The sequence below is a fragment of the Acyrthosiphon pisum genome, chromosome A2, assembly GCF_005508785.2.
Source record: "Acyrthosiphon pisum isolate AL4f chromosome A2, pea_aphid_22Mar2018_4r6ur, whole genome shotgun sequence".
NCBI lineage: Eukaryota > Metazoa > Arthropoda > Insecta > Hemiptera > Aphididae > Acyrthosiphon > Acyrthosiphon pisum.
In genome coordinates, this window is record NC_042495.1 from 64,384,066 (window position 1) to 64,407,381 (window position 23,316).

A 23,316-nucleotide genomic window follows, 5' to 3' on the forward strand; every position below is an offset into this window, starting at 1 on the left:
GTTGCCAAAATTTAAGAAATACATATAGCACAGTTTATTTTATAGTCATTTTAATTTCCAACTTAGACGAAACTACATATTAAAAAACCTGGAATAACTATTTTAGTTATTTTGTTGTGATTGTAATGATTGTATAATATTATTTGTGGGTACTTGAAACTTCTAAAGTATGCCATTATATATCTATGATAGTAGCACGGTTTGTTGTTGATGTATAACGCGTTACCTGATTGATATTGTGATATGATTAATTTGGAATTTATTATTAATACCTATTATAGGTCAATTTTTTTTTAATACTATAGATAAGTATACCTATAATAGGTATGTCTAATACCTAGACTGACAAACCGTCTCCACTCAGAATCGTTTTTCTTATCCAGTGATATTATATCATTGAATTCAAATTTAATACTATCCATTATACAGTGACCCACTTGTAACCTACTGTACAGCAGAGCGACATACACTTACCCACCTTTTTTTAGTTTGTTTTAATATAATATTATATGGATCACCACAGCTATATATAAAGCTTCATATAAAAATATCTATAAACCAAATAATATATAATTAATAATTAATGTACCTATATTTAAATATAATTTAATAAATTACAATTTACAATAAAGGAAATTAAGATTTTAAAATCTAGATTTTAATTTACCGAAACTATCAACTGCTTTATTAAGATCTAGTGTATCAGCTTTTTCTTTTTCAGTTCCAATAACCATTAAATCACTTAACCTGTTATCTCCCATAGTTAAGCGCAAATAACTTTTCACTCTTTTCAATGTCGAAAAAAAGCGTTCATTGGAAGCAGTTCTAACAGGCGATGTTAAAATTATTGTTATAGTACTATAAATGAACTATAGTTGTATTGGTGATCCACAAAATATTGTGACAAATCAAAAAAAAATACAAAATTATTGTTATTTGTTTTATACTATAATTTTATGAAAATATGATCTCCACAAAAAGTGTGTAAAAAAAAATCATGGGATGCATCCCACAAATGACGCCACTGGTCCTGTAGAGTAACAAACTTCTGTTTTTTAAATGATAACCAAGGGGATTAAATTATTCAACAGGTAGGTACATTTTTTGAATATTTCGACGAATAAAATTCAAAATTCGAACGATTTCTATTTGACTTTGAGTTACCTATTTGACTTTGCGTACTATACGGATGTCGGATAATAGCATGCTATGGTAAGACTGGTAAGTAATGCGTTGGGAAGATAATATGGTAACATTGGGAACTATAGATTAGTTTGTAAATTTTAGTTAATAAAATTAATCCATCAAAATTAATCTGTAAAAATGTTCCAAGTATGTATAATAATTATTATATTCAATATTATAATATAATATATTTTACATTTCTATAAAACCATTTTTAGTACTATATAGATAGTATATATTTAATTATATACGATATACATTTATAATTCTTAGCATAAACATTATAATAACTGAAAAACTACTCGTTCGGAACTTGAATTCGGTACATAAATATTTAAAAAAAAATGATCCTCTAAATAATGTACGGTAAAAAAGGGCAGTCCTCATTTGATTTATCGAAATTTGTATCACCACAGGAAACTATAAAAATCTAGTAACAAAAAATCTCAATAACTTGAAAATATATGGTCTTATAAGTATATTTAAAAATTTCAAATATCAAAACATTAAAAATGTCATTATTATAAAGGAAACAATGAGCGCGAATATGCTTGGTAAATTACAATGTATATTTGAAACAGCACATCTCGTGTGTAATATTATAATGTCGAGTGGTTTATTTCGCGTTGCGCACATTTTAATAAAATATAAGTGCGGCGATCCAGAATTTCATATTATAATCACCGGACGGTGCAAACTCTGTGCAAACGCAGCAAACATTAAATTGTACGGTCGCAGTGAACACCGCGAGACGAATCGCTTATTGCCCAATATCATTATAATAATAATATGTCATTGTGTGTGTTTCGTGCAGTGTCTGAACGTCGTACAGTATAGACCGAAACACGTTACACACGATGCCCGTCGTCGTATGTTATAATATAGGTACGTTGCAAATGTTGTAAAGGTACAACTATCACAATAATATTTTAGCAGTACGAATGTGTACGTTGATAAATTATACGAAATTATTATCACAAATAAGCTACTTGTGTAGCGATATGCGCCTGAAAAAATAATCTTACGCGTGTGATCCATAATAATAATATGTAAATATATTATTATTATGCTTGAATACAATTCAAGCGTATAATATAAGTCTACCTCTGACCAGACCCGGAGCAAACCTGTTTCACGTTGCGCACTCGTCGCCGGACCGCCGTCGGCTGCAGAGGTTAGAATAATAACATTATTGCCCTGTAGCGCGCTGCCCTGCTGCAGTTCGTGTCCGTGACCAGAGGCGCATCGAGCACGTCCTGCGGCTGCGTTAACATAATATTATTATTTTCGGCGATTTTCGTACCACCATCTTCGGGAAACCACTTCGGTCACTTCGAATTATTTATTGTCTCGCACACAATGGTGGACATCGACAATGTGCTGGTGTCGGTGGGCATGGGCCGGTACCAGTTTGTGGGCTGCATGCTGTTCGGCCTAATGATTATGTATTCGAACGTGTCGCCGGTCACCTACGTCTTCACCGCCAGCGATTTGAAATACAGGTAAACGCGTGGAAAACACTATAATATAATATCGATCTCTATATTTACATACGATGCCGTTCAGTCTGAGACTGAGCACGTATTCTAATACGTATCTATACGGTTCCTTTGATATGCATTATTAGTGCATTACCATAAACCGTCTAATCAGATCAGGCTATAATAATATACTATACGGGTTATTATTATTATTATTATTATTATTGAGATGTGCAACCGCGGAGAGTCGTCCGCAGACCTGTAGTTTTTTTGAACAAAACAAAAACTAACGAAACGAAATGATACCCCTCAGTGGAGCAAATGCGCAATTTCAATGAAAATACTGAGAGTTCTTCAGCATTATTAAAACTATATTTAACTATATACCTATTTTAAACTCACAAGCGATGCGATGAATTTAATTGGTCTTACAATGCGTTCTTTTATTTTTGTTCATCTGTCAACAGCTTTTGGAGGAGTAAAAATACTCTTGAACTCATCGAGGCTGGTAGAAAATTGGATCTAGTTGGTACTTTGGGATATATAAAAATCGACAAAATAAAAAAATAAAAAAATTCCAAAAAATGGAAATATTTACGGGTGTTTGAAATTTATTTCAAGCTGAAGCTGAAGTTTCATTTTTATAAGTATGAATAAGAATATTTATGCTTTGTCAAAAAACTTGAAAATTTAATACAATCTGCCTTAAAAGTTATAATAAGTTATACTTATAAAAATTTAAAAGTATTGAAAATATATTGGCAAAACTTTTTTGAAGTTGACATTTTTCAAAACTCATATTTTTATATTATTATGGAAACGTCATAACAGAGAATCAATGAACCTTACTATCATGTTGATAACGTCAACAATAAGATTTTACATCTAAATTAACTATATTATTATTACTACCGATTTTATCACATGAGAAAATGTATGACGTAGGTTACATCATATTTAATTTTATATAATTTATTAGTTTTCACTACAATTATTGTACCCTACGGGGTAGCCATTATGTTGATACTTGATATTCTATTTAAATAACTTTAATCACTTATATTTTATTGTAGGTTTAACAATTAACAATCACATCTAGAATCAAAATAATTATTTTAAATCTATATATGAGCACTTATATCATCACTTAATATGAAATTAAAAAAAAAAATACAGATAACTTATGTTTTACAGAGTAAGCGAACAATAATTTCTATAATTACTAGGTAATCATTAATGTTATAAATCTATAGTATTTGTATAAGTAAATATTGTACATTTATAAACTAAGTTCCAATAAATATTTTAGTTACTGAACGTGAATTTATAAAATAAAATTTGATGGATTATATAAAAATATTTTAGAATTTTCTTTTACTCTTAATTTTAGATTTTGGGCAGAATGATGAATTTATTGATTTTACAATTATGTGTGTTTTTTTTTGTGTCTGTCATCACATTTTAGGACAGTAAAAGTGCTTAGATTTTTTTCAACAGTATTTTTCCTGATAGGAAAGTGAATCTAGTTGGTATTTTCGGGGTCAACATTTTAAATTCCCAGTAGTTTTCAAAAGCACCGCGAAAAACAAATGAAAAATGTGAATTTTTACGCAAAATTGATTTTGGTTTTTGGTTTAGCTCTGATACTAATGGCCATATATACATTCAATTTTCGCTGGTTGTTTATATTCGCATTTTCTATACACGATACAATTTTCAAAATATTTTGAACTGTTTTGAACTGTTTACTGACATTTTAAGTTTCCAATTTCATTAGTTTTTTAGGGTTCCGTACGGTAAAACGGTACCCTATTACTAAGGCTCCGCTGTCCGTCCGTCCGCCTGTCACCAGGCTGTATCTCATGAACCATGAAAATTAGAAAGTTGAAATTTTCACAGATTATGTATTTCTGTTGCCGCTATAACAACAAATATTTAAAATCCTAGAATATATAATATAAGCAGTGTTGCCGACATGTTTATAGCTGATGATGGTACGGAACCCTTTGTGCGTGAGTCGCACTTGGCTGGTTTTTAAAATTATTTCTAAGAATGTCAATAAAAATTTATTTGTTGAGTAAAAAATCTTGAAAATTTAATACAAGGCTCCTAATATATTGATACAACGATATTTGAAAAATATTAAAAATCCGATCACAATTTTTTTTTATAAGTATAAAGATCAAATCTTGACAAGATATGTAAAAACGACGAAAATGTGTAAAATAATATTTTGAGTTAGAAATTTATAAAAATGTTTCTTTTTAAATCTAAGATTTAAAAATTTAATACGAGATTCCTTATAAGTTTATCTACCATTTTTAACTTTAAAAAAATGTCTACAGGAATGTAAAATTACATTTTTATGAGCTCTCAAAGTTCAAATTTTTACAATTTTGGATATTCCCTCGATTTCACATATAGCGATTTTCTTATTTTGTTGTAATTCAAAAACGAATAGCTGTGATTCTTGAAATTTATTTTATATGTATATTTTATCAATTTCTATATTTGATAATATTTTTAAAACATTTTTACTCTTTTTGGGCTGTTTGCTAACATTTTAAATTATCAATATTTTTAGCTATCAATAAAATATTATTTGTTGGGCCAAAAAGTGTCAACATTTAATACAAGGCTTAAAAATATTAAATATACATGTGCAGAATTTTTGTTTTATAAGCATTTAAAGTTCGAATTTTGACAAAATGTATCAAATTTAAAATTTAATAATTTTTTTGTAGTTTTTGAAAATTTAAAACAAGGTTCCACGTATATAGGTTATTTATAAATTACTTTATTTACTATGATATCATCAATTACACAAAGTAATATCATAGGCTGACTGACTGTCTTCGCTCAGAATCGTTTTCCTTATACAATGATATCATATCATTGAATTCAAATTTAACACCATTCATTACAGTGACCCACTAGTAATCTACTGTACAGTAGAGCGACACTCACTTGCCCACCTTTTTTTACAGTTGACGCTTCCAACTTTTTGGCCTTAGAATCTCGTATCTCATGGACTTTTATAATAATTTGTTAAATTAATTAAATTGTTAAGAATTGTCAAAAATTGAATTTCCTTTGTCTTATTAGTTAATATTGTTCAATGATTCGTAGAGATTTCAATACGATACAAATATTTAAATTAAATATAATTTAACCTAAGGTATTTTATTTCTGTGTGGATTAATGTGAAATAAATCAAGCTGTGCTTACACCTTTCTTATGCATTTTATCGTTTACCAATTATCAAATTGCATTATCGGTTTGGAAGAAGGACTACATCTGACCATATAATAATTTATATAATATATAGGACATAGGTACATATTGTATCTATAATAGTATTCGTATTTTCATAACTTGTATGATAAGTTTCTTTAGAAACCAATTTTTAGGAAAATTCAAGTTTAAACCTCTAGTGAGATGTTTATTAAGGTACCTAGTTATGTGTTCTACGATAGTGTATCTTTAAAAAAACCGATAGCGATTTTTGGTTGTATGTATTTGTCTTACTTCAGAGGTAGCGGAACGAAGCGTTTATCAGTATACATTTTTTTAAATTTCTATCCGAAAATATTATAACGATTGCATATAAAAATTCACTGCGATAATAACAGGTAGGTATAATGTTAAAAAAAGCGAAATATTTAAGCATCTATTTTTATTTTATATGATAAGTGGCATAGATTATAAAGTAGGTAGGTATACTAATAAAAAAATGCATTATGACACATTTCTCCGTGTAACTAGATAGATAAAACGAAAAATACATTCATCGTTCCACTCAGAATCTAAAATAAATCAACTGTTGAATAAAAACGGATTGTCGTATGTATATATTTAAAAAAATATAAAAACTATTTTTATGTTATATACATCACTGTGAGCAATAACTGTATAAGACGATTGACGGGAATCGAGACAATCGGCCATCATATGAAATAAATAAACAAAATTTACTAAAAATTATAATATAATTAACAAATTTTAATTAATATAAGGTGCTTAAACACCAAGAAGAACGTACGACAGCTGCAGCTGTCACTCGTCTGAACTTTTAATGCTCGTATCAGATATTTGATATTTGCAGTACATCGACGTTAAGAAAAGTATATTGTGGTGGAATAAAATAGTACCTACAATGTATTAAATTGTTTAATCAAATAGAATAAGGAAGTGATGGTAAGAATCCCAGATGTGTGAGAATGTCATGTGAATAAGAAGTCGATTTAGGAGGTCGATCAACTATAATATTATTAAGTAAAATACGAGGGAACAACTATTACATGTGTGCAGTGTTTTTATTTATAATATGAATACCGCAGTGGGAGGCTGACGTGCAACATGAGAACCGGAGAAATAAACACGATGTATAGGAGTTTTTTTATAATAAATGTATTATATTATGTATTATTACTAAAATAGTAAACCTGAAACCAGTATTAATAAATTATAGTCTGAAGTTTACTTAGTGCCTAATAATTGAATAGACGATTTAAATGATATTATTTAAACTTAAATGTTTTAATATACATATACTAATTAGGCTTTACGACACTACCGTGTTACCCGCCAGCGACCGATTGACATTCGAATCAACCTTTTAATATTGAGAATTTAAGCTCCAAACGTCGTCTATATAAGAAATGTAGAACCGACTGACATTAGAAATGACCTGAGATTGGCACTTGACTGTAACCGTGTTTCATGTATAATAAGTTAAATTAATATTAGACTAACTGATTTTAACACTAATTAATAATTTACAAAACTTGCTCATTACCTTGTCACATAATGAATATATATACTTAACTTTTTTTTCCATTTTCGTTTGTTATCACTACATGAGAGTCGGACTGTTTTTCAAATGATTTAGCCATGTAGCATCGTTTATTAAGTCAATAATATATAAAATTATGATTGATCTCATGTGCCGAAGTTTACTCTCATCAGCAAAGAGGTATCTGTGTTGACTACAAACATTATGGGAGCTAACCTTTCCAGTTGGCAAAGCTACATAGGGATAGCCGGGAGGTGCCCCACCTCATCCCCTCACATAATTTAATGTACAGCTGTTATTATTATTTTATCCAAAGATTTTCGCGGACCGACTAAAGTTGCTGCCCTAGATCTCGCGTTCAATGATTGTCTTCCCTAGCCGGCATAAGGCCGTCGTGCTGAACGTCACATACTGAGTGCCCTTTTCTCAAGCTGGCTTGCCCGTGCTTGTCTTAATCCCCAGCAGCCTCCGCCGCCTGGAAAGGTCTCTATTCGCTCTCCTTGAGAGTCAGGATCTCTTCAACCATTTTATAGAAGATTCTGAAAGTCTCTTCTGCCTCCTTAAAGACAAGTCATCCCTCCCGAGGGCAATCCGGAAGGTCTTCGAAGATATGGCCGCATAGAATGCCCAGATCATATATTCGACCACAGGAGAGCCACCCAGGCGTCGCAGTTAATACAGGAAGCACCCATGCTCTATTAGCGCCTGAATCATGTGGTACCTCCACGGGACTTTCGAAACCATCCTGTTTTACTCCCAAGTATCTGAAATGTTTGATGAGGGCTATTGGGTAACCCCCGATACTGAGCCGAGGTGAGTTGTAAGCTCACATCTTGGTTAGCATGACTGCCTCAGTCTTGTGAAGTGCCAGCTGAAGCCCTTAACTTTTTAAGGAAATCCACCTGTCTATGTTCTCGAGGGCATGGTTAATCAAGTCTTCCAAGAGTTCACCCGTCTTTACCACTCCGACTACGGCCAGGTCGTCGGCGAATAAATACTTAACTAGATAATTATACAATAACTTAGTGCATTATCAATTAATTGTTATACAGTTTAGACTATATTACACTAATTTAGGTATACTTAAATGAGCTTCATATCATACGTGCGTGGTTGTGTGAACAAAACATATTTGTTAGTGAAATAAAGCAACAAGTATGTTTTGATGTGTAATAGTGTAATACAAAATAGCTTATCCTGTGGGCAATAACCTTACCTGATGTTCGAATAACTCAACTTGAAAATATATGTTTACCAGCGTGTAATATCTATGTGTATTTTTTTATAGTGACAATGAACAATGAAACACCGGCGCCACTAATTCTGGGTGCGTTTGGCTTTTGGAACGTTCGTAAATGTGTAGAATATGAAACGTTCGTATATTCAATATTGTATGTTGTTATTATATGGGTAGCTCTTTTTTTTCCCCGTGTTATCGAGAACCGGGGGAGGAACTGGTTTTGGCATTGCTTCTCCCCCGGCCACCATCGTTTATTTTATTGTGCAAAAAAATCAAAAGTTATTTTACAGCAATAAGCATTCTAGGTTGCACCCCGCTCCATTACCAGTGTGCCCACCTGGGATCGGTGCTAGGTGGGCTTACAATTAAACTATACATATATGGTTTAGGGCGTTGTCCTATACCGTTGGCTTCGCGGGCCGACCGGAGTCCACCGCCCTGGAATCTCGTCAGTGGTTGTCTTATCGTGCCGGCCATGCCCGCCACACTGGAATCTCGTGCTGTCGTCCTTCTCGGTCTTCTTCGGTCCACGGATTGTACTATTGACCTGGTAAGGGGGAGGGCGTTCTAGGTGGGTTGTTATTATATACCCTTGCACCTGCATATGATCACATGGGCAGTGAACTATTTTGTCTTTTTTATTTCAACATGTACCTAAAACAAATTATAACAGTATACCTATGTGGCTTATTCATGAATATAGGTACATCGTACATCAGCTGCGTGCTTGACATAGATATCCTCGAAAATAAAAATAATAGGAGCAATATTTGTAAATAAGTTATAAAATCCCGTTTACACGTACCTCACATTTTCCGAAAAAAAAAATGTCGAAAAAAAGTTAATAGACACCTTTTTATTTATACTATAGGTGTGAAATACCGGAATGTGACGTGACGAACCCGGAAGGACGTATCTACGAGCCTGAATGGTTGCGGTTCACGATGCCTTACAGAAACGACACGGATCAGCCTCGCAAGTGTTTGCGGTATGCTGCGTTGTCTGGTCCGTTGATAAACGGTACGCGGTGCTCGTCCGGTGGATTCAACGAAAGCTTGACTGAGTGGTGCCGTGACAGTTGGGTGTTCGAAGACTTCGAAAACACCATCGGCACAGAGGTATGCATAAACGATTCCAAAACATTATTATGGTAAACCACGCGTGACCGTGAAAATTAATGTTCCAGGGGAAATTTTTTAGTTTTTAAAGCTAACAATATTATCCGTTATACAGTCAAATATTGTGTAATACCTATTCTAAATTAAATTATGAATTTACTAGCAAAATATTTATTATTGTTTTTACTATATGTAAATATAAAATCTTAAATGTTGACCAAGTTCTTCAACAAATGCTTAGGTATACGTATAGTAAAAATTAAAAATGGCTGTAATACATATCATTACGAAAACCGAATATTAATATACATACGTATATTGTTATTTAACAGTTTGGACTCATGTGTGAGGATAACAAATGGAAGCTGTCAATGGTAGGAACGATCAACAATTTCGGTCAATTTATCGGAATACCAGTGTCAGGGATCATTGCTGACAGGTGAGTGCAACTTATAAATCTGAAATCTTTACAACATCACCTATCTCAGTTTTTCCTATACTTTACACTTTACAGGATAAAAAAACAATTTGATTTTCTGCTATTGATAGTGTCATCTGTTTTAAATTAAATATAATTTACCAAAATGTGTGATAGTGATTATAAGTGTAGCCCCTAGGATGTCACACCCGCATGTGTTGTCTCCGTCTTACAAACTTTACAAACCTAGCCAGTATAATATGTATCCGACGACCTGTTGATATAATATGCAATATGTCTAATGCCAGTTGTTATGTACCCACCTGGCCACATCATACACAGATACACTTTAATTTAAATATACAATTATATGAATATAAACTATTTACATTTATTTATTACGTAGAATGTAGATACATAAAACGTCTAATTATTATACTACCTATTCTACATCAATATCATATAGCACATTAACACTCATTGCCCTGAATTATTATTATTATTGCAGGCCTCCTATATCTTTTAACGTAAGACAATGAAAACATTTTTTAAAAAAGAGGATCCTGTCAAATACTCCGTATTAATGTATTATGTATATCCAACAACACGGCAGGATCGCACTTAGTATAAAAAGAAAAGAGCGCCTTTAAAATGCACACGTAGGCAAAACACACGCAAACACTATAATAATAATTAATTACAGGAACCAACACGATTCACGAAAAAAAGATAAGATAAGATTTGTTGAGAACTTAAACTGTATAAAATATTATAATTTATAGCATCCTTATATCCTCGTGTAAAATTGGGGAAAACACGGTGGCTCACTCGGGACAATTATACCTATAACCTATACCTACGCATACAAGGGAAAACTTATGCGTGCAAAGCATTAGTGGAATGTTTTTGTGTATAAGTACCTATAACATAAACTTATCGACTTATCGTAGATGTACGGGGTAATAACGTTGCATTTTTTTTGATTGCATCGAGTCAGCACGTGGTTAATCAGTCCTGGTATTTTAATGTTAGTTATAATCTTTTGGGACCGTAGAGCGCAGACGCAGTTTTAAGCAAACAACACGTTTTCCAAAGAAATGAACACCGAAGGTTACACACTTATACACATTATTGTTAAGGAATGACTCGATTGTGGTAGATGAGACACTTATCAGCTAAATGTAATAGCAACGTGTTTTTTTTTTTCAATTGATATTCTTTTACGTTACGTAACATTAAAATTTTACTGTAACACGATGTACCTTTTATATCTAAATACGGGTAATTACTGCAGATAGTGTTTTAAGAGCAAACACACTAATTTTCGAGAGAAAAATGTCTATATTTATGGAAATATGTATACATATTATTTTAAGTCATTACAAAATAATATTTTTGAAAGAACATCATATTTTCATTATTTTTTATCGTTTCTAACTGAAGTTAACTTTAATTAAGCCCATCTTAAAGTATACTATCATATGACGCCGATCAGTCACTTCTTCACGAGACACATTGTATAATATGGTTAAAAATATTCAAATACTAAAATACTTATACGAATTTTTGTAGATACGGCCGAAAGTTCACTATGGTGTTTTGTGCAGCTACATCAGCCGCATTATGTATAATCCAGTCATTTTCAAACAGTTATTCGATGTTCTTGGTTTTAGAATTTGTGTCTTCGATCGTGTCCAGTGGGATTTACACGGTTACTTTTATATTAGGTATGTAAATCGCCAGAAGCTCAAATTTTAAAGCCACGCTTAACCAATAAAATATAGTTACTGATATTATGCATTGTATTAAATATTATACTTCTACTTCTAAAACGGCCTGCACGCAGTTCCGCGACATTTTAGAATGCTTTGAATGTCTGAATATACCTTCTAGAATCTGACGTGTGATTTAAAATGGAGTGTTTCTTTGATTATAGCAATGGAGCTGTTTTTGCCACACCAGCGTGTACTCTATTATTCGATTCTAGAATGTTTCCTCCCGGTTGGCTCTATTTTAGTGGCTTATATCGCCAGCATAGTGCAAGACTGGAGGATTTTGTTGCGGCTAGTCAACATCCCGGGATTGCTGTTCTTGTCATACTTTTGGTAATTATCTTGGAATTATTTTTTTTTTTAGCAACGAAGCAACGACTAAAACGATCAATATTTTTTTTTACACAGGCTAACAGAAGAATCGATGAGGTGGTTGGAAAGTCAAGGTAAACACGACAAAGTGATCAACGCGCTCAAGAAAATAGCGGCTGTCAATAAAAAGCCTTTTCCCGACCTGCCTACAAACACCCAAGTACAGGTGATATTATTTATAACTAAATTAACATTTATAATTTTACACTCGTCTAAGCGTGTTCGCTGTACAGTTAATAATATTGAATTTTCAATCACTAAACGAATCGAACGGATAATATGCATTCCCATTAACTTTCACAGAGCTTGGAAAGTTTGGACGATAAAGACGCAAATTTCAGCAGTATTATAAAAGACATAATCCGTTCTTCAACAATATTCTGGAGGATGATCAGGTGTTCGTACGTGTGGTAAGATCGATATTTACGGTTTTGTCATGACATTGGCACATTTATACACACTTAATAAATAATAATTAATACATATAAAGCATACGTGTAACCAAATAAGAATAGTGTTCGCATTATCATTAGTAGGTATTTGCACAAATATCAAGATTTTTATCTTACCCACCGACTCCAACTGCCTAGTCGCGTTAACCGAAATCATTATATAAAAATAATGAATATCCTTCGATTTGTTGTGAAGAAACACGTACAGAATTGAAGCTTGAAAACTTTAAAGTTAGCAAGTGAATGAAAAAATAGGTTTAGTGCCCGTATGCATAGTCAATTTATGTGTCACATAAGACATATCCTGAAACGAGTCCTTTTTTTTAAATTTAAATTAACAAATTCTTTTTTTTTGTGGAACATAGATGAAAATCACAGTTCTGTTAGATTTTAAAAACATATTTTAAATTGTAATATAGTTTTCTTTTCTACATGGTATTAAGTCGTAAGGAGATATTTTTAGTTAGTTAACGTTTAATCCATTGTTCGTTGTTATTTACCTAACATTATAAATAAAAAAAAATATTGTTCTAAAACAGCAATTTTTTAAATAACTTGGTTAAAAAGGAACGAAGATTGGAACGAGTTATTTTTTTAGAGGAACTGGATTTGAAGCAAGATCCTTCTTCAAATAAGGAACAAGGATCTGGAACGAGTTCTTATGTTAAGAAATGAACGGGGAACGAAACGAGATTATTTTAAAAAAGAACTTTCCCAACACTGCATATTGGTATCTTTAAATATACTTTTATACAGCAAATGGAATCTGGCCGTGGACTGCGTGATAAACTGATAACATACCTGTATTTTTATTACCACTGTGTCACTATATTAATCTCTAAAAATAAGCTTTAAATAAAAATATTTTCACTATAGGTAGGTATACGGAGTGAATGAGTGATTCAATTAACGTAAGACACTCTTTATTTCAGAAAATACCTAAGATAATGGTTTTTTTAAGTTATTCACTCTTTTCAAATTTCAATGACAACGTTCTTATTTTTATTATTATTCAAGTGGTATAAAATGGGGGTGAGCATGCTTGGTGAATTGCCTGTGTATTATTACTGCGAGTTATACTAATATTGACGCGTGCCGTTTAACTTACTGAAAATTGTGTATTTTTTACCTCTGTCAGGATAGCGGTGACCCTGGTATACTACGGTCTGACGATTAGCTCGACGGACATCGCCGGAGACAAATATCTGAACTTCTCGTTAGTGTTGTTAGTCGAGATCCCGGCTTGTCTGTTGAACTGGCTGATAATGGAAGGCATGTCGAGAAAAATGTCACTCTGTTGCATGTTTGTGTTCAGCGGCGTCACTTGCGTCATGTACAACTTGATGCCCAGTGGTGAGTACCTCCTAAGAGTAGGTAATGACTCATAATTACTAAAGCGTATTATATTACAAAACAAATTTTCGCATATTAAACTGACGTCCTGCGATGTATACAGTATATTATTATACAGAGTGATCCATTTAACGCAAGCCACTCATTTTTAAAAAACAAAAAACACTAACTGTTCTTAAAAATATTTATTTTAAATAATTTTAAGTCGTTACAACGCTTTTTTACTCTTTTGAATAACAACGTAGGTACATTTTTATTTCATATTACAAAATCCAAAGCAGAATATTATTCGGAGTATTTCGATACCTATATATACTAATCAAATTTCAAACATATTATTGTAATTCATTAGTTATCCGTTTGGTTTTCTTTTTTTATACACGTTTTCAATGGAACGTTCATTATATGACTACGCATTTTTATAAATCTAATTAAATGGCAAAATTAGCGTAATTAATTATTAATGATTGATTTTTTTTTTTTTTTGATTTTTTTAGTGGGGGGCTAAGTAATAAAAAGTACTTATTTACATTATTAAATGATTAAAATAGTACACACTAATATATTGCTATAAAGATAAATATATATTGAGGTTGTGGTTAAAACTTTGAAAGTAAGTATGATACGTTATGAAATGTTTGTTGATTTGTGGAAATATGTTTGATGGCATAAAATCTGGATGGGGCAAAGCCCCATACGTTTAAATTTGGTATTTTAATTAGGTAGGAACGCACATTTTGAACGTGTCATTAGAATTCAGAGTAACTTTACTATTTCATTTCCAAATCAAGCAATGTTTATTATTTATTAATAATATTATTAAACACCGAGTATAATATAGGTACAAATTCAATAAATAATAATAAGTAATAACTAATAACTAATAATATTATCACTTTGCTTTTTCTCTAAAAACAGAATTCTTCTTGATAAAGCTGTCGCTGTTCTTGGTCAGTAAACTCGCGATATCCATCGCGTTTTGCATAATTTACATGCTGACAGCGGAGATATTCCCCACCAGGATGCGGGCTACCATGATGTCCATGTGCTCCATGCTCGGTCGGATAGGGTCCATGTTGTCGCCTCAGGCCACTCTCCTAGTAAGTGTAACGAACATATTCTACATAAGGGCAAATATAGAAGCTACCCACCCACGAACGGAAGTGGAGAAAAAATCCTGGTAAAAAAATCCCCAGTAGCATTTTATCCAGGATTGACTAAATATGAATAATTTATAAGAGTTATTTTATAAATTATATATTTGAAATAAAAATAATATTGTAGGTACCAATATTATGTTAAAAATTTTTATTTTATAAAAAATGTATGCCGCGATACCGAAACTTATAATAATAATTGTTTATAAATAATATATTATGGGATGGTATATATTATGTAACTATATTACCTAGTATTTACTTAAAATGTAATTAATATAATTCTTATGAATTACTTATATTTAGTCAATCCCCATTGAACTGTTACGGATATTTTCAGTTTTAATTTTTTTTTCTATCAATGTCGATAAAATTTTATTTATTGGATCAAATAGATAATACATATATTGTTACGATGGAAGTTGAAAAATATTAAAAATACAGTCACAATATTTTTTAAAAGCATTCAAAGTTCAGATTTTGACAAAATACGTAAAAATCACGAAAATGTGCAAGCACCGAATGTGTCTCGTGTCGTGGAAAATCATTCACAACTTTCGTTTTAATTCGCTGTTAATATTGTGTGCTACTTTGCTCATTTATACGATGGGTTCGCCCACGTCGCCACTCGTCCTCCAACCAATTCCCCCCCCCCTACAACAACACCCACTGAAATGGTCGAGTGGTTTTTAACGGTCAATTGATTATATTATGTTGTTTTCAGACGGAGTACTTTGGCGTGTACGCGACAATGCTCGTGTTCGGCATGACCGCACTCGCAGCCGCGGCCATCACCATGACTTTGCCCGAAAGTAAAAACATCAAATTGCCCGACACCATCGACGAAGCCAAAGAGATCGGCACCGATGTCAAACCGAAGAACATCGGAAAAAACTCGCCGTAGCTGAGTTCCTATCATATACTACTGTAATAATAATACATATACGGCCGATGTCGGCATAATGTTATTATTATACGTTTATATAATATTATATACGCGCCCGAGAAATTATTACGCGCGGACTCCCAGTTAATTTATTGTGCGCGTCTACGATCCCCCTCACGCGTTCGAAGAAGGGGTGAATACTTCTGATAACACCCTCGGTTGATTTAATTTTAATGAAAACGACTTAGTATAATTTTGTGTACCTTTATATATTATGATTATGAGTTAATCGCGCTGTCCAGTACGTTTAGCGGCTCTCTAATAATCTTTGCGACGGGACCTTTTTCGGTTTTCCTACAGACAGTTATTAAAAATCTATATTGTAAATACCGCTCATATTATATAACTGTTTAAACCTGATGTACAAATTCCTAATTGAAACGCATAGAGCTATATACAGTTCGACTCATTATGCTCTTAAAATGCTAAATTAATACTATGATATACCGGATACCTATAGGTATATTCGTATATATACGAATTTGAAAGTATGCAGAGTCATGTTTATTAGTGTCTTCAAATAAACGAAATAGTTTTATATGACCAATGCTACTTCAAACAATTAAACAAACTGTAAATTCTACATAATATTTAGTTTTATAATATTTCAGTCCCCATATTTTTTAGTTACAATGTGAAAAAATTTACAACTTGTTTGTAGATATTTTATAAGCCATTACACCATTAAGCCAACAAAAATTAAATTTTCTATATAATAAACACGATAAAGTTATGTTCATAACAATTTTAAGATTGTAGATATAAGACATGAATCTACCTACTATCTATACTCACCTATAATAATAATAATTAGTTATTAATTAAAAAACAATAGTATTTTATAATACATGTTTTAATTAGCTCAATATTATCCAAATGCTATCAAGTAAATATTATGGTCAACTTTATTGATAATAGAAATGCAAGAAATTCCAACATATTTTTTATTTTAAAATTTGACAAGAAGTGATATAAAATTATGTTTAAATTTACATGTCTTCATATTATATTTGATTTGTAAAATATTGTTATAAGTTGTAACATGTTAACCAATTTTTTTTTTTTTGTTATATATTTATTTTTAATATATATAAATAACTAATAAAATAAGAAAAAATTGAAAATTAAATACAATTGTTATATAAATTATTTATCTTATGATTTACTATTACAAAATTGGTACTTTATTCTTCCAGAAAACAAAGGTTATATATTTTCATTTATCATAATTAAATATTATTTTCAAGTTCTTAGACAAAACTGTTAATAATCTAATATCACAATGTCAGAATGTGAATTATTAGCTGGTCATGGCCATATCCAGGAATTTTTACGGGGCCCCAAGATACCCCCTTGTAGCTGATAATATTTAACAGCAACTTTCCAATACAAAAATGTTGCATTAATTATAAGTATTACATTATTTATTTTGGGTAAAAATATTAATCTTGAGAACCCAAGATTCGTTATACATTCAATCAAATAAAATAATGTTATTGTTAAAAGATGATCCTTAAAAATAATCACAAAGGTTAGGTTAAGTTAGGTATTAACATTAAAAGGAATCAAATGCACACCACCACTTGTTTGGAAACAAGTCAATTTTTGATACTATGATCTGGAGTATATAAGTTACTTTATACACTTTTATATTATTTAATATAAAATGTAAAAAAACGAATTCAATTATAGAATGGTCCTTCATTATTCATAAAGTATTTTAATATATAAATAAAATTCTAAATAGTTGTTTAAAGTATATTATAGTTTTACCGAGAAAAAAACTATTTTATTATGGCTTTTATTATTTTAATAAATAATAATTCAGTATTTCCAGGGGTATGAAACTCCGTGAATTGGCCGAATCGGGCGATTGTGGCCTTGAACACGGTCTCTGGGGGGTCGTGGCATACATGAAATAGGGAATGGTAAACAAGCCGACTCCGTGCAGCGTGTCCCGCCATAGTCTTGGAACCATTTTCATAATATTGGTAAACATGGATCTAACATCGTGTTGATGCGTGGAATCGTTTTCATGTTTTTTTTAAGTTCAGACTTCAGATCATAGGTAACCAAGACCCCAATCAGCTGATCGAGTTTCGCTTCTACATTGTTCTATGCTATTTCTGAGGTCTTGTTAATGAATTGTCTCCTCATAATGTGATTCATGTTTGTACATACTTTACTATGTTATCCTTAATACTCATTGTTTTTACTTTGTAAACAGATTGAATAAGTTTAAGAAAAAAAAAGCTAATTAAACTTGACAACAAACATTTTTTTTTTTTTTGTATGTGCAACTGTTACAACTCAATTATTCAAACAACAATGACGTCTATCAAAGAAAATTAATAGCTTCACAATTTGTAAATAGCTTACAAGAAAAAAAATAGTTGATAGTGTTCTAAAAAGTAGAAATAAAATAAAAGGTAATTAAATAATTAAGAATCATTTTAATTTATTTATTAGAATTTTACAAAATTGATTCTTAACATTACAAGTAAAAAAATACTTATTATTATTATTAAAAGTTAGTAACTTGAATTAGTGGGTAAAATATAAAATACCAAGCGTGTACAACAAACAATTACGCGTCATCATCATTATCAGGTGCACGTCCACCGGGTGCTTTTGGACCGCCAGCTCGTTTAGCCATTATGATCTGATCAACTTTCAGTATTGTACATGCAGCTTGTGTGGCATACTGCAAGCCCCAAAACTTGGATAAGTAAGAATCAACAATACCAGCTTTGGTGACATCTATTAATGATGATCCTTTAGGCTAAGGAAATAATAAAAATTACAAATTAATTAAGAAAAACAAAATACTCAAACAATAAACATACTTCAATGTTAAAACCAGCATTTTTATTTCCCTTGCTATGTTGGGAATAAAGTTCAGCAAGAGTTTCATTAGATTTCACGCCAGTGTTGTCGGCTAAAATTTTAACAAAACCTTCAAGAGCAACTGCAAACCTTTTGGCACCATATTGTTCTAATCCGGGCAATGTGTCGGCATATAAGCCTACTTGGTAGGCAAGTTCCATTTCTATGGCTCCAGCACCAGGTAATAATTTTCCATCCTAAAATGAGTTTGATAGCATTTATTTATTTGTTCAAAATATCAGAACAAAACTATTTATATTTAATTCTCGGCATACTCTGGAAATGCCTTTGAATGTATTTACACCATCATCAATTGCTCTTTCTATATCATCCATGTAGTTATCAGTGGCACCACGTACTACAATTGTTGACATGCGAGAGTCATTACCATCCAAACGGAATACTACTAATGAAGTGTCTCCAAGTTCATCTACATATACACAGTCAGCATAACCAAGTTCTTCTTTGTTTGGAGGGGTCTAAAATTAAACAATTAATAATTATGTTAAATTTTTAGTTAAAATCAAAAAAATTGTATTTTAGACAGTGTTTGGAAGGAACAAGTTCCAAAAGGAATGGATACCTGGAACGAATTCATTTTTAAAGAACAGCACGATGAACAAAATTTTTTTTTAAAAAAAAAGAACGAGAAAATGAACAAGTTCCTCTTTTTAAGGAAAAATAACAAAATTGTTTGTTCCTTTCTAGTTCCAATAATTTACACAGATAAGTATATAAAAATTGAAATTAAGATATATTTTTTTAATGTGTGTAATGTATATTGCTAATTAGTCATCGTTATCAAGTATCGACGTTAAGACAATCGACATACGTTGGCCAAAAATTTGATTTTGAAGAAAATCTCAAAATATATAATAATATATTACACAAACATATAAATTATGTACCTACTTGTAGTTATATATTATAAATACAAATTAAAGAAGTATGCATAATACAAAAAAAAAACATTAATGATTAAATCAGAATTTTTATTTTATTTGGAACTAAAAAAGGAACTTGTTCATTTTCCAATGGAAAGACAAAGGAAGGGAGTTCTTTTTTTTTAAGGTACAAGGAGCAGAACGAATTCCTTTTTTTAAAAAAGAACGAGGAATGGAATGAATTCCTTTTTATAAGGAACTTGCCAAACACTGATTCTAGATAAATCATTTTTAATTGATTTTGAAATATTGATTAATTTTAAAAATAACAAAAATATTCAAGTATAAGAATATACTGAAAATATCAAACAACTATTACAACTGGGATGATTTTTATTCCTTTAAAATCCGATGGAAAACTATTTTTTCTTTAAACAGTTTGAAATAGTTTTGCAAACGTTCCTTCCCTATTCTTATTCTTCTTTTAAAATTATACCCCCGCTTAAAATAAAGTTATAGTATTTGCACATAAATACTTACGAGTCTAGGTAAAGCAGTAGCTGAAACGGATTTGCACAATCGCCTCAAGTCGAATTTGCTCATTAATCGAACACCCATAATTTTGTATTTGTTTAAATAATGCAAGGCCATGTCACCAAATTTACCACCAGCAACAATCACAGTGACACCTGCATCAGCAATTGCTTTAATTTGTTCTTCGAGCACCATTTCTTCACCACGGCTAAAGTTTTGCAATTCTTCTGCAGATTTGATTAAAACTGTTCCCTAAAATTAATAAATGAAGTATTAAATTATATAAAAACTTGTATTTCTTTATGATACATTTATAGAGTACAACATACTTTTGTTTCAGTTGTGGTAATGTCAATGGGACAGGTATATACAGCAATCTTAGCATCAGTCTGTTTAGTAATATCACCTTCATTTGTACGTTTGAACACCATACCGTTAACAACAGTAGAATTGTATAAATTTGATCCCTACACAAAAAATTAATAAACATAAAATATAAGTAACATAGATTGAAGTATAATTATATTATAAATTATAATTACCAAAATTTTGCACACTCTAACATTGTCAACATTGAATGTTGTCTTTTCTGGAAGAATAGAAGCTGAAAACATTATATATAAAAAACTTAAATACAACTTAAAAATTAAATCATGATATTAAATATAATGCTTACTGCAAGCTTTTAACACAAGATCTGTGACAAACTGTTCCTGGCCATATTGCTTGCTCATAATGGATGATTTTACAGCTTGTGTTATTACTAGTTGTTCAGCGTTATTCTTGATGTCTTTAATTTCATGACAAGTCAAGGTAGGCAGTAACTCAAGAGTCTTTTCAAGAGCTAGTTGGAAACCTTCACATACTTCAACTGGAGTTAATCCCTTTATTAGTCAAAAATTAAATAATTATAAAATATTGATTAATAAAAGTCAAGAACATATGGATACTGACCATTTTCAATAAATGTTCAGCTTGTTCTAACAATGCTCCAGCAAAAATGATAACAAAGTTGGTTCCATCACCTACTTCTTGCTCTTGCATCTCAGACGCGAATACAATGATTTTAGCAGCTGGGTGTTCAATCTAAACAAAATTTGTAATATATTTAATATACCTACCATCAAAAAAAAATTGATACATTTTATGTGAACGCTTACATCAAGCTCCTTAACAATTGTGGCAGCATCGTTGGTGATGAAAATCTTGTCAATGTGATTTATGACTATTTTGTTCATGCCATTTGGGCCATATGCGGTTTTAACGGTGTCAGAAAATTGTTTACAGGCGCTAATGTTTCGGTACACTGCTTCTTCAAGACCGGAAAGATGCTAAAATACATTAACACAATCCAAAGGGTATCAATAAGTACATTTGAAGTATTTTGTCATTAGTCTTCGCAGGACACTCACCATGGCACCATCCTTTAACATTTGAGCAAAACCCGGAGCTTTTGGAACGTGTAAAGCCATTTTAATAGGTTATTCTTCTACTATAACGTAAATAAATAATATCAGTTTATAGTGTATACTTTATATAATTTATATTATTTTTTGTAGTTTGTATATTTAAACAATTTTTTGTCCACAGATTCGGAATACATCGTGTTTTTATTCGTGATTTCAATTATCTCTTTTACCGGATACATGGTTGAGGGGGTGTGTCACGGTATACTGCAACCATAGAACAATACTGCAACCTTACTTCTCGACTACAATAAAAAAATGCTATACGAATAATATTATTATATAATAATATTCTACTTAAATTTATTATTTTGTACGATGCAAAACGTGCCCACACAATACCACAGAATAAAATATGTTAACATATTAACATATAATTTAAATATAATATTGTATTATTATCAGTTTTTTTGAGTTGATAACAATTAACAATCTGCAAGCCCGGATTAAAGCGTGACATGGTCACGGGGCCCATTGATTTTGGGGGCCCATCTTTATCCCAAAAATATATTTTTTTGACGCGTCCAATACAGTTTTAAAAAAAAAAAGTTTTTTAAGTAGGTAGATATAGTAGGTAAATTATTATTAATAATTATAAAATAAAATTGTTTTCAATTTTATATCAAGAAAAATTACTATAAATAATGAACTATGTTTGCCAACAATTTTGTTTGTTTTAGATTTTGAGTGAAACGATGAATGTATTGATTTTACAATGATGTGTGTTTTTTTAGATTCTGAGTGGAACGATGAATGTATTGATTCTACAATGATGTGTGTTTTTATATTTTTTTTTAAATTTTTGTATTTTTGTGTCTGTGTACACGATAAGTAGTCGAAATAATGCTTCGATTATCAACTTCAGTATCTTGTTCGATTGGAAAGTGAATATCGTTGGTGCATTGGGGAGGTCAAAATTTAAAATTCCCAGTAATTTTCAAAAGCGCCGTGAAAAACAAAAGAAAAATTAAGAAAAAACGGGAATTTTTACGCAAAATCGATTTTTCTCATAATTGAATTTGGTTTTTGGTGTAACTTTAAAACAAATGATCGTAGATACATGAAATTTTCAATGGTTGTTTTATATTTCCATTTTCTATACACGATAACATTTTCAAAATATTTTGATTTATTTTGAACTGTTTAGAGACATTTTCATTTTCCATTTTTAGATTCTGAGTGGAACGATGAATGTATTGATTTTACAATGATGTGTGTTTTTTTTTTTATTTTTTTAATTTTTTTTTTATTTTTTTT

General features: G+C 31.1%; 3 protein-coding genes across 3 annotated transcripts in view; 2 read left to right on the forward strand and 1 right to left on the reverse strand.

Annotated features, from left to right (window-relative positions):
• Positions 1-23,316, forward strand: part of LOC100167082 (solute carrier family 22 member 5) — a 52,871-nt gene that overhangs the window by 16,794 nt on the left and 12,761 nt on the right. The window lies entirely within an intron of this gene.
• LOC100169129 (solute carrier family 22 member 4) lies at positions 2,257-17,418 on the forward strand. The gene is made up of 10 exons (XM_001943373.5): positions 2,257-2,687; positions 9,573-9,819; positions 10,152-10,258; positions 11,810-11,964; positions 12,174-12,342; positions 12,418-12,547; positions 12,685-12,791; positions 13,972-14,186; positions 15,105-15,286; positions 16,068-17,418. Exons 1-10 carry the CDS (start codon positions 2,545-2,547, stop codon positions 16,245-16,247), a joined length of 1,635 nt encoding a protein of 544 aa, XP_001943408.2. The 5' UTR covers positions 2,257-2,544; the 3' UTR covers positions 16,248-17,418.
• Positions 18,723-22,236, reverse strand: LOC100160988 (T-complex protein 1 subunit theta). The gene is made up of 10 exons (XM_001944603.5): positions 22,006-22,236; positions 21,754-21,924; positions 21,548-21,679; positions 21,270-21,477; positions 21,136-21,197; positions 20,923-21,060; positions 20,600-20,845; positions 19,451-19,654; positions 19,136-19,372; positions 18,723-19,071 (listed from the first exon to the last, which is right to left on the reverse strand). Exons 1-10 carry the CDS (start codon positions 22,063-22,065, stop codon positions 18,877-18,879), a joined length of 1,653 nt encoding a protein of 550 aa, XP_001944638.1. The 5' UTR covers positions 22,066-22,236; the 3' UTR covers positions 18,723-18,876.

Coding starts and splice junctions, on each gene's coding strand:
- LOC100169129 (XM_001943373.5), top strand. CDS start 2,545: ATGGTGGACATCGACAATGTGCTGGTGTCGGTGGGCATGGGCCGGTAC. Junction 9,820..10,151: donor AAAACACCATCGGCACAGAG/GTATGCATAAAC, acceptor GTTATTTAACAG/TTTGGACTCATGTGTGAGGA. Junction 14,187..15,104: donor GTACAACTTGATGCCCAGTG/GTGAGTACCTCC, acceptor CTCTAAAAACAG/AATTCTTCTTGATAAAGCTG.
- LOC100160988 (XM_001944603.5), bottom strand. CDS start 22,065: ATGGCTTTACACGTTCCAAAAGCTCCGGGTTTTGCTCAAATGTTAAAG. Junction 21,680..21,753: donor CAATTGTTAAGGAGCTTGAT/GTAAGCGTTCAC, acceptor AATTTTGTTTAG/ATTGAACACCCAGCTGCTAA. Junction 21,478..21,547: donor CTGAACATTTATTGAAAATG/GTCAGTATCCAT, acceptor TGACTAATAAAG/GGATTAACTCCAGTTGAAGT.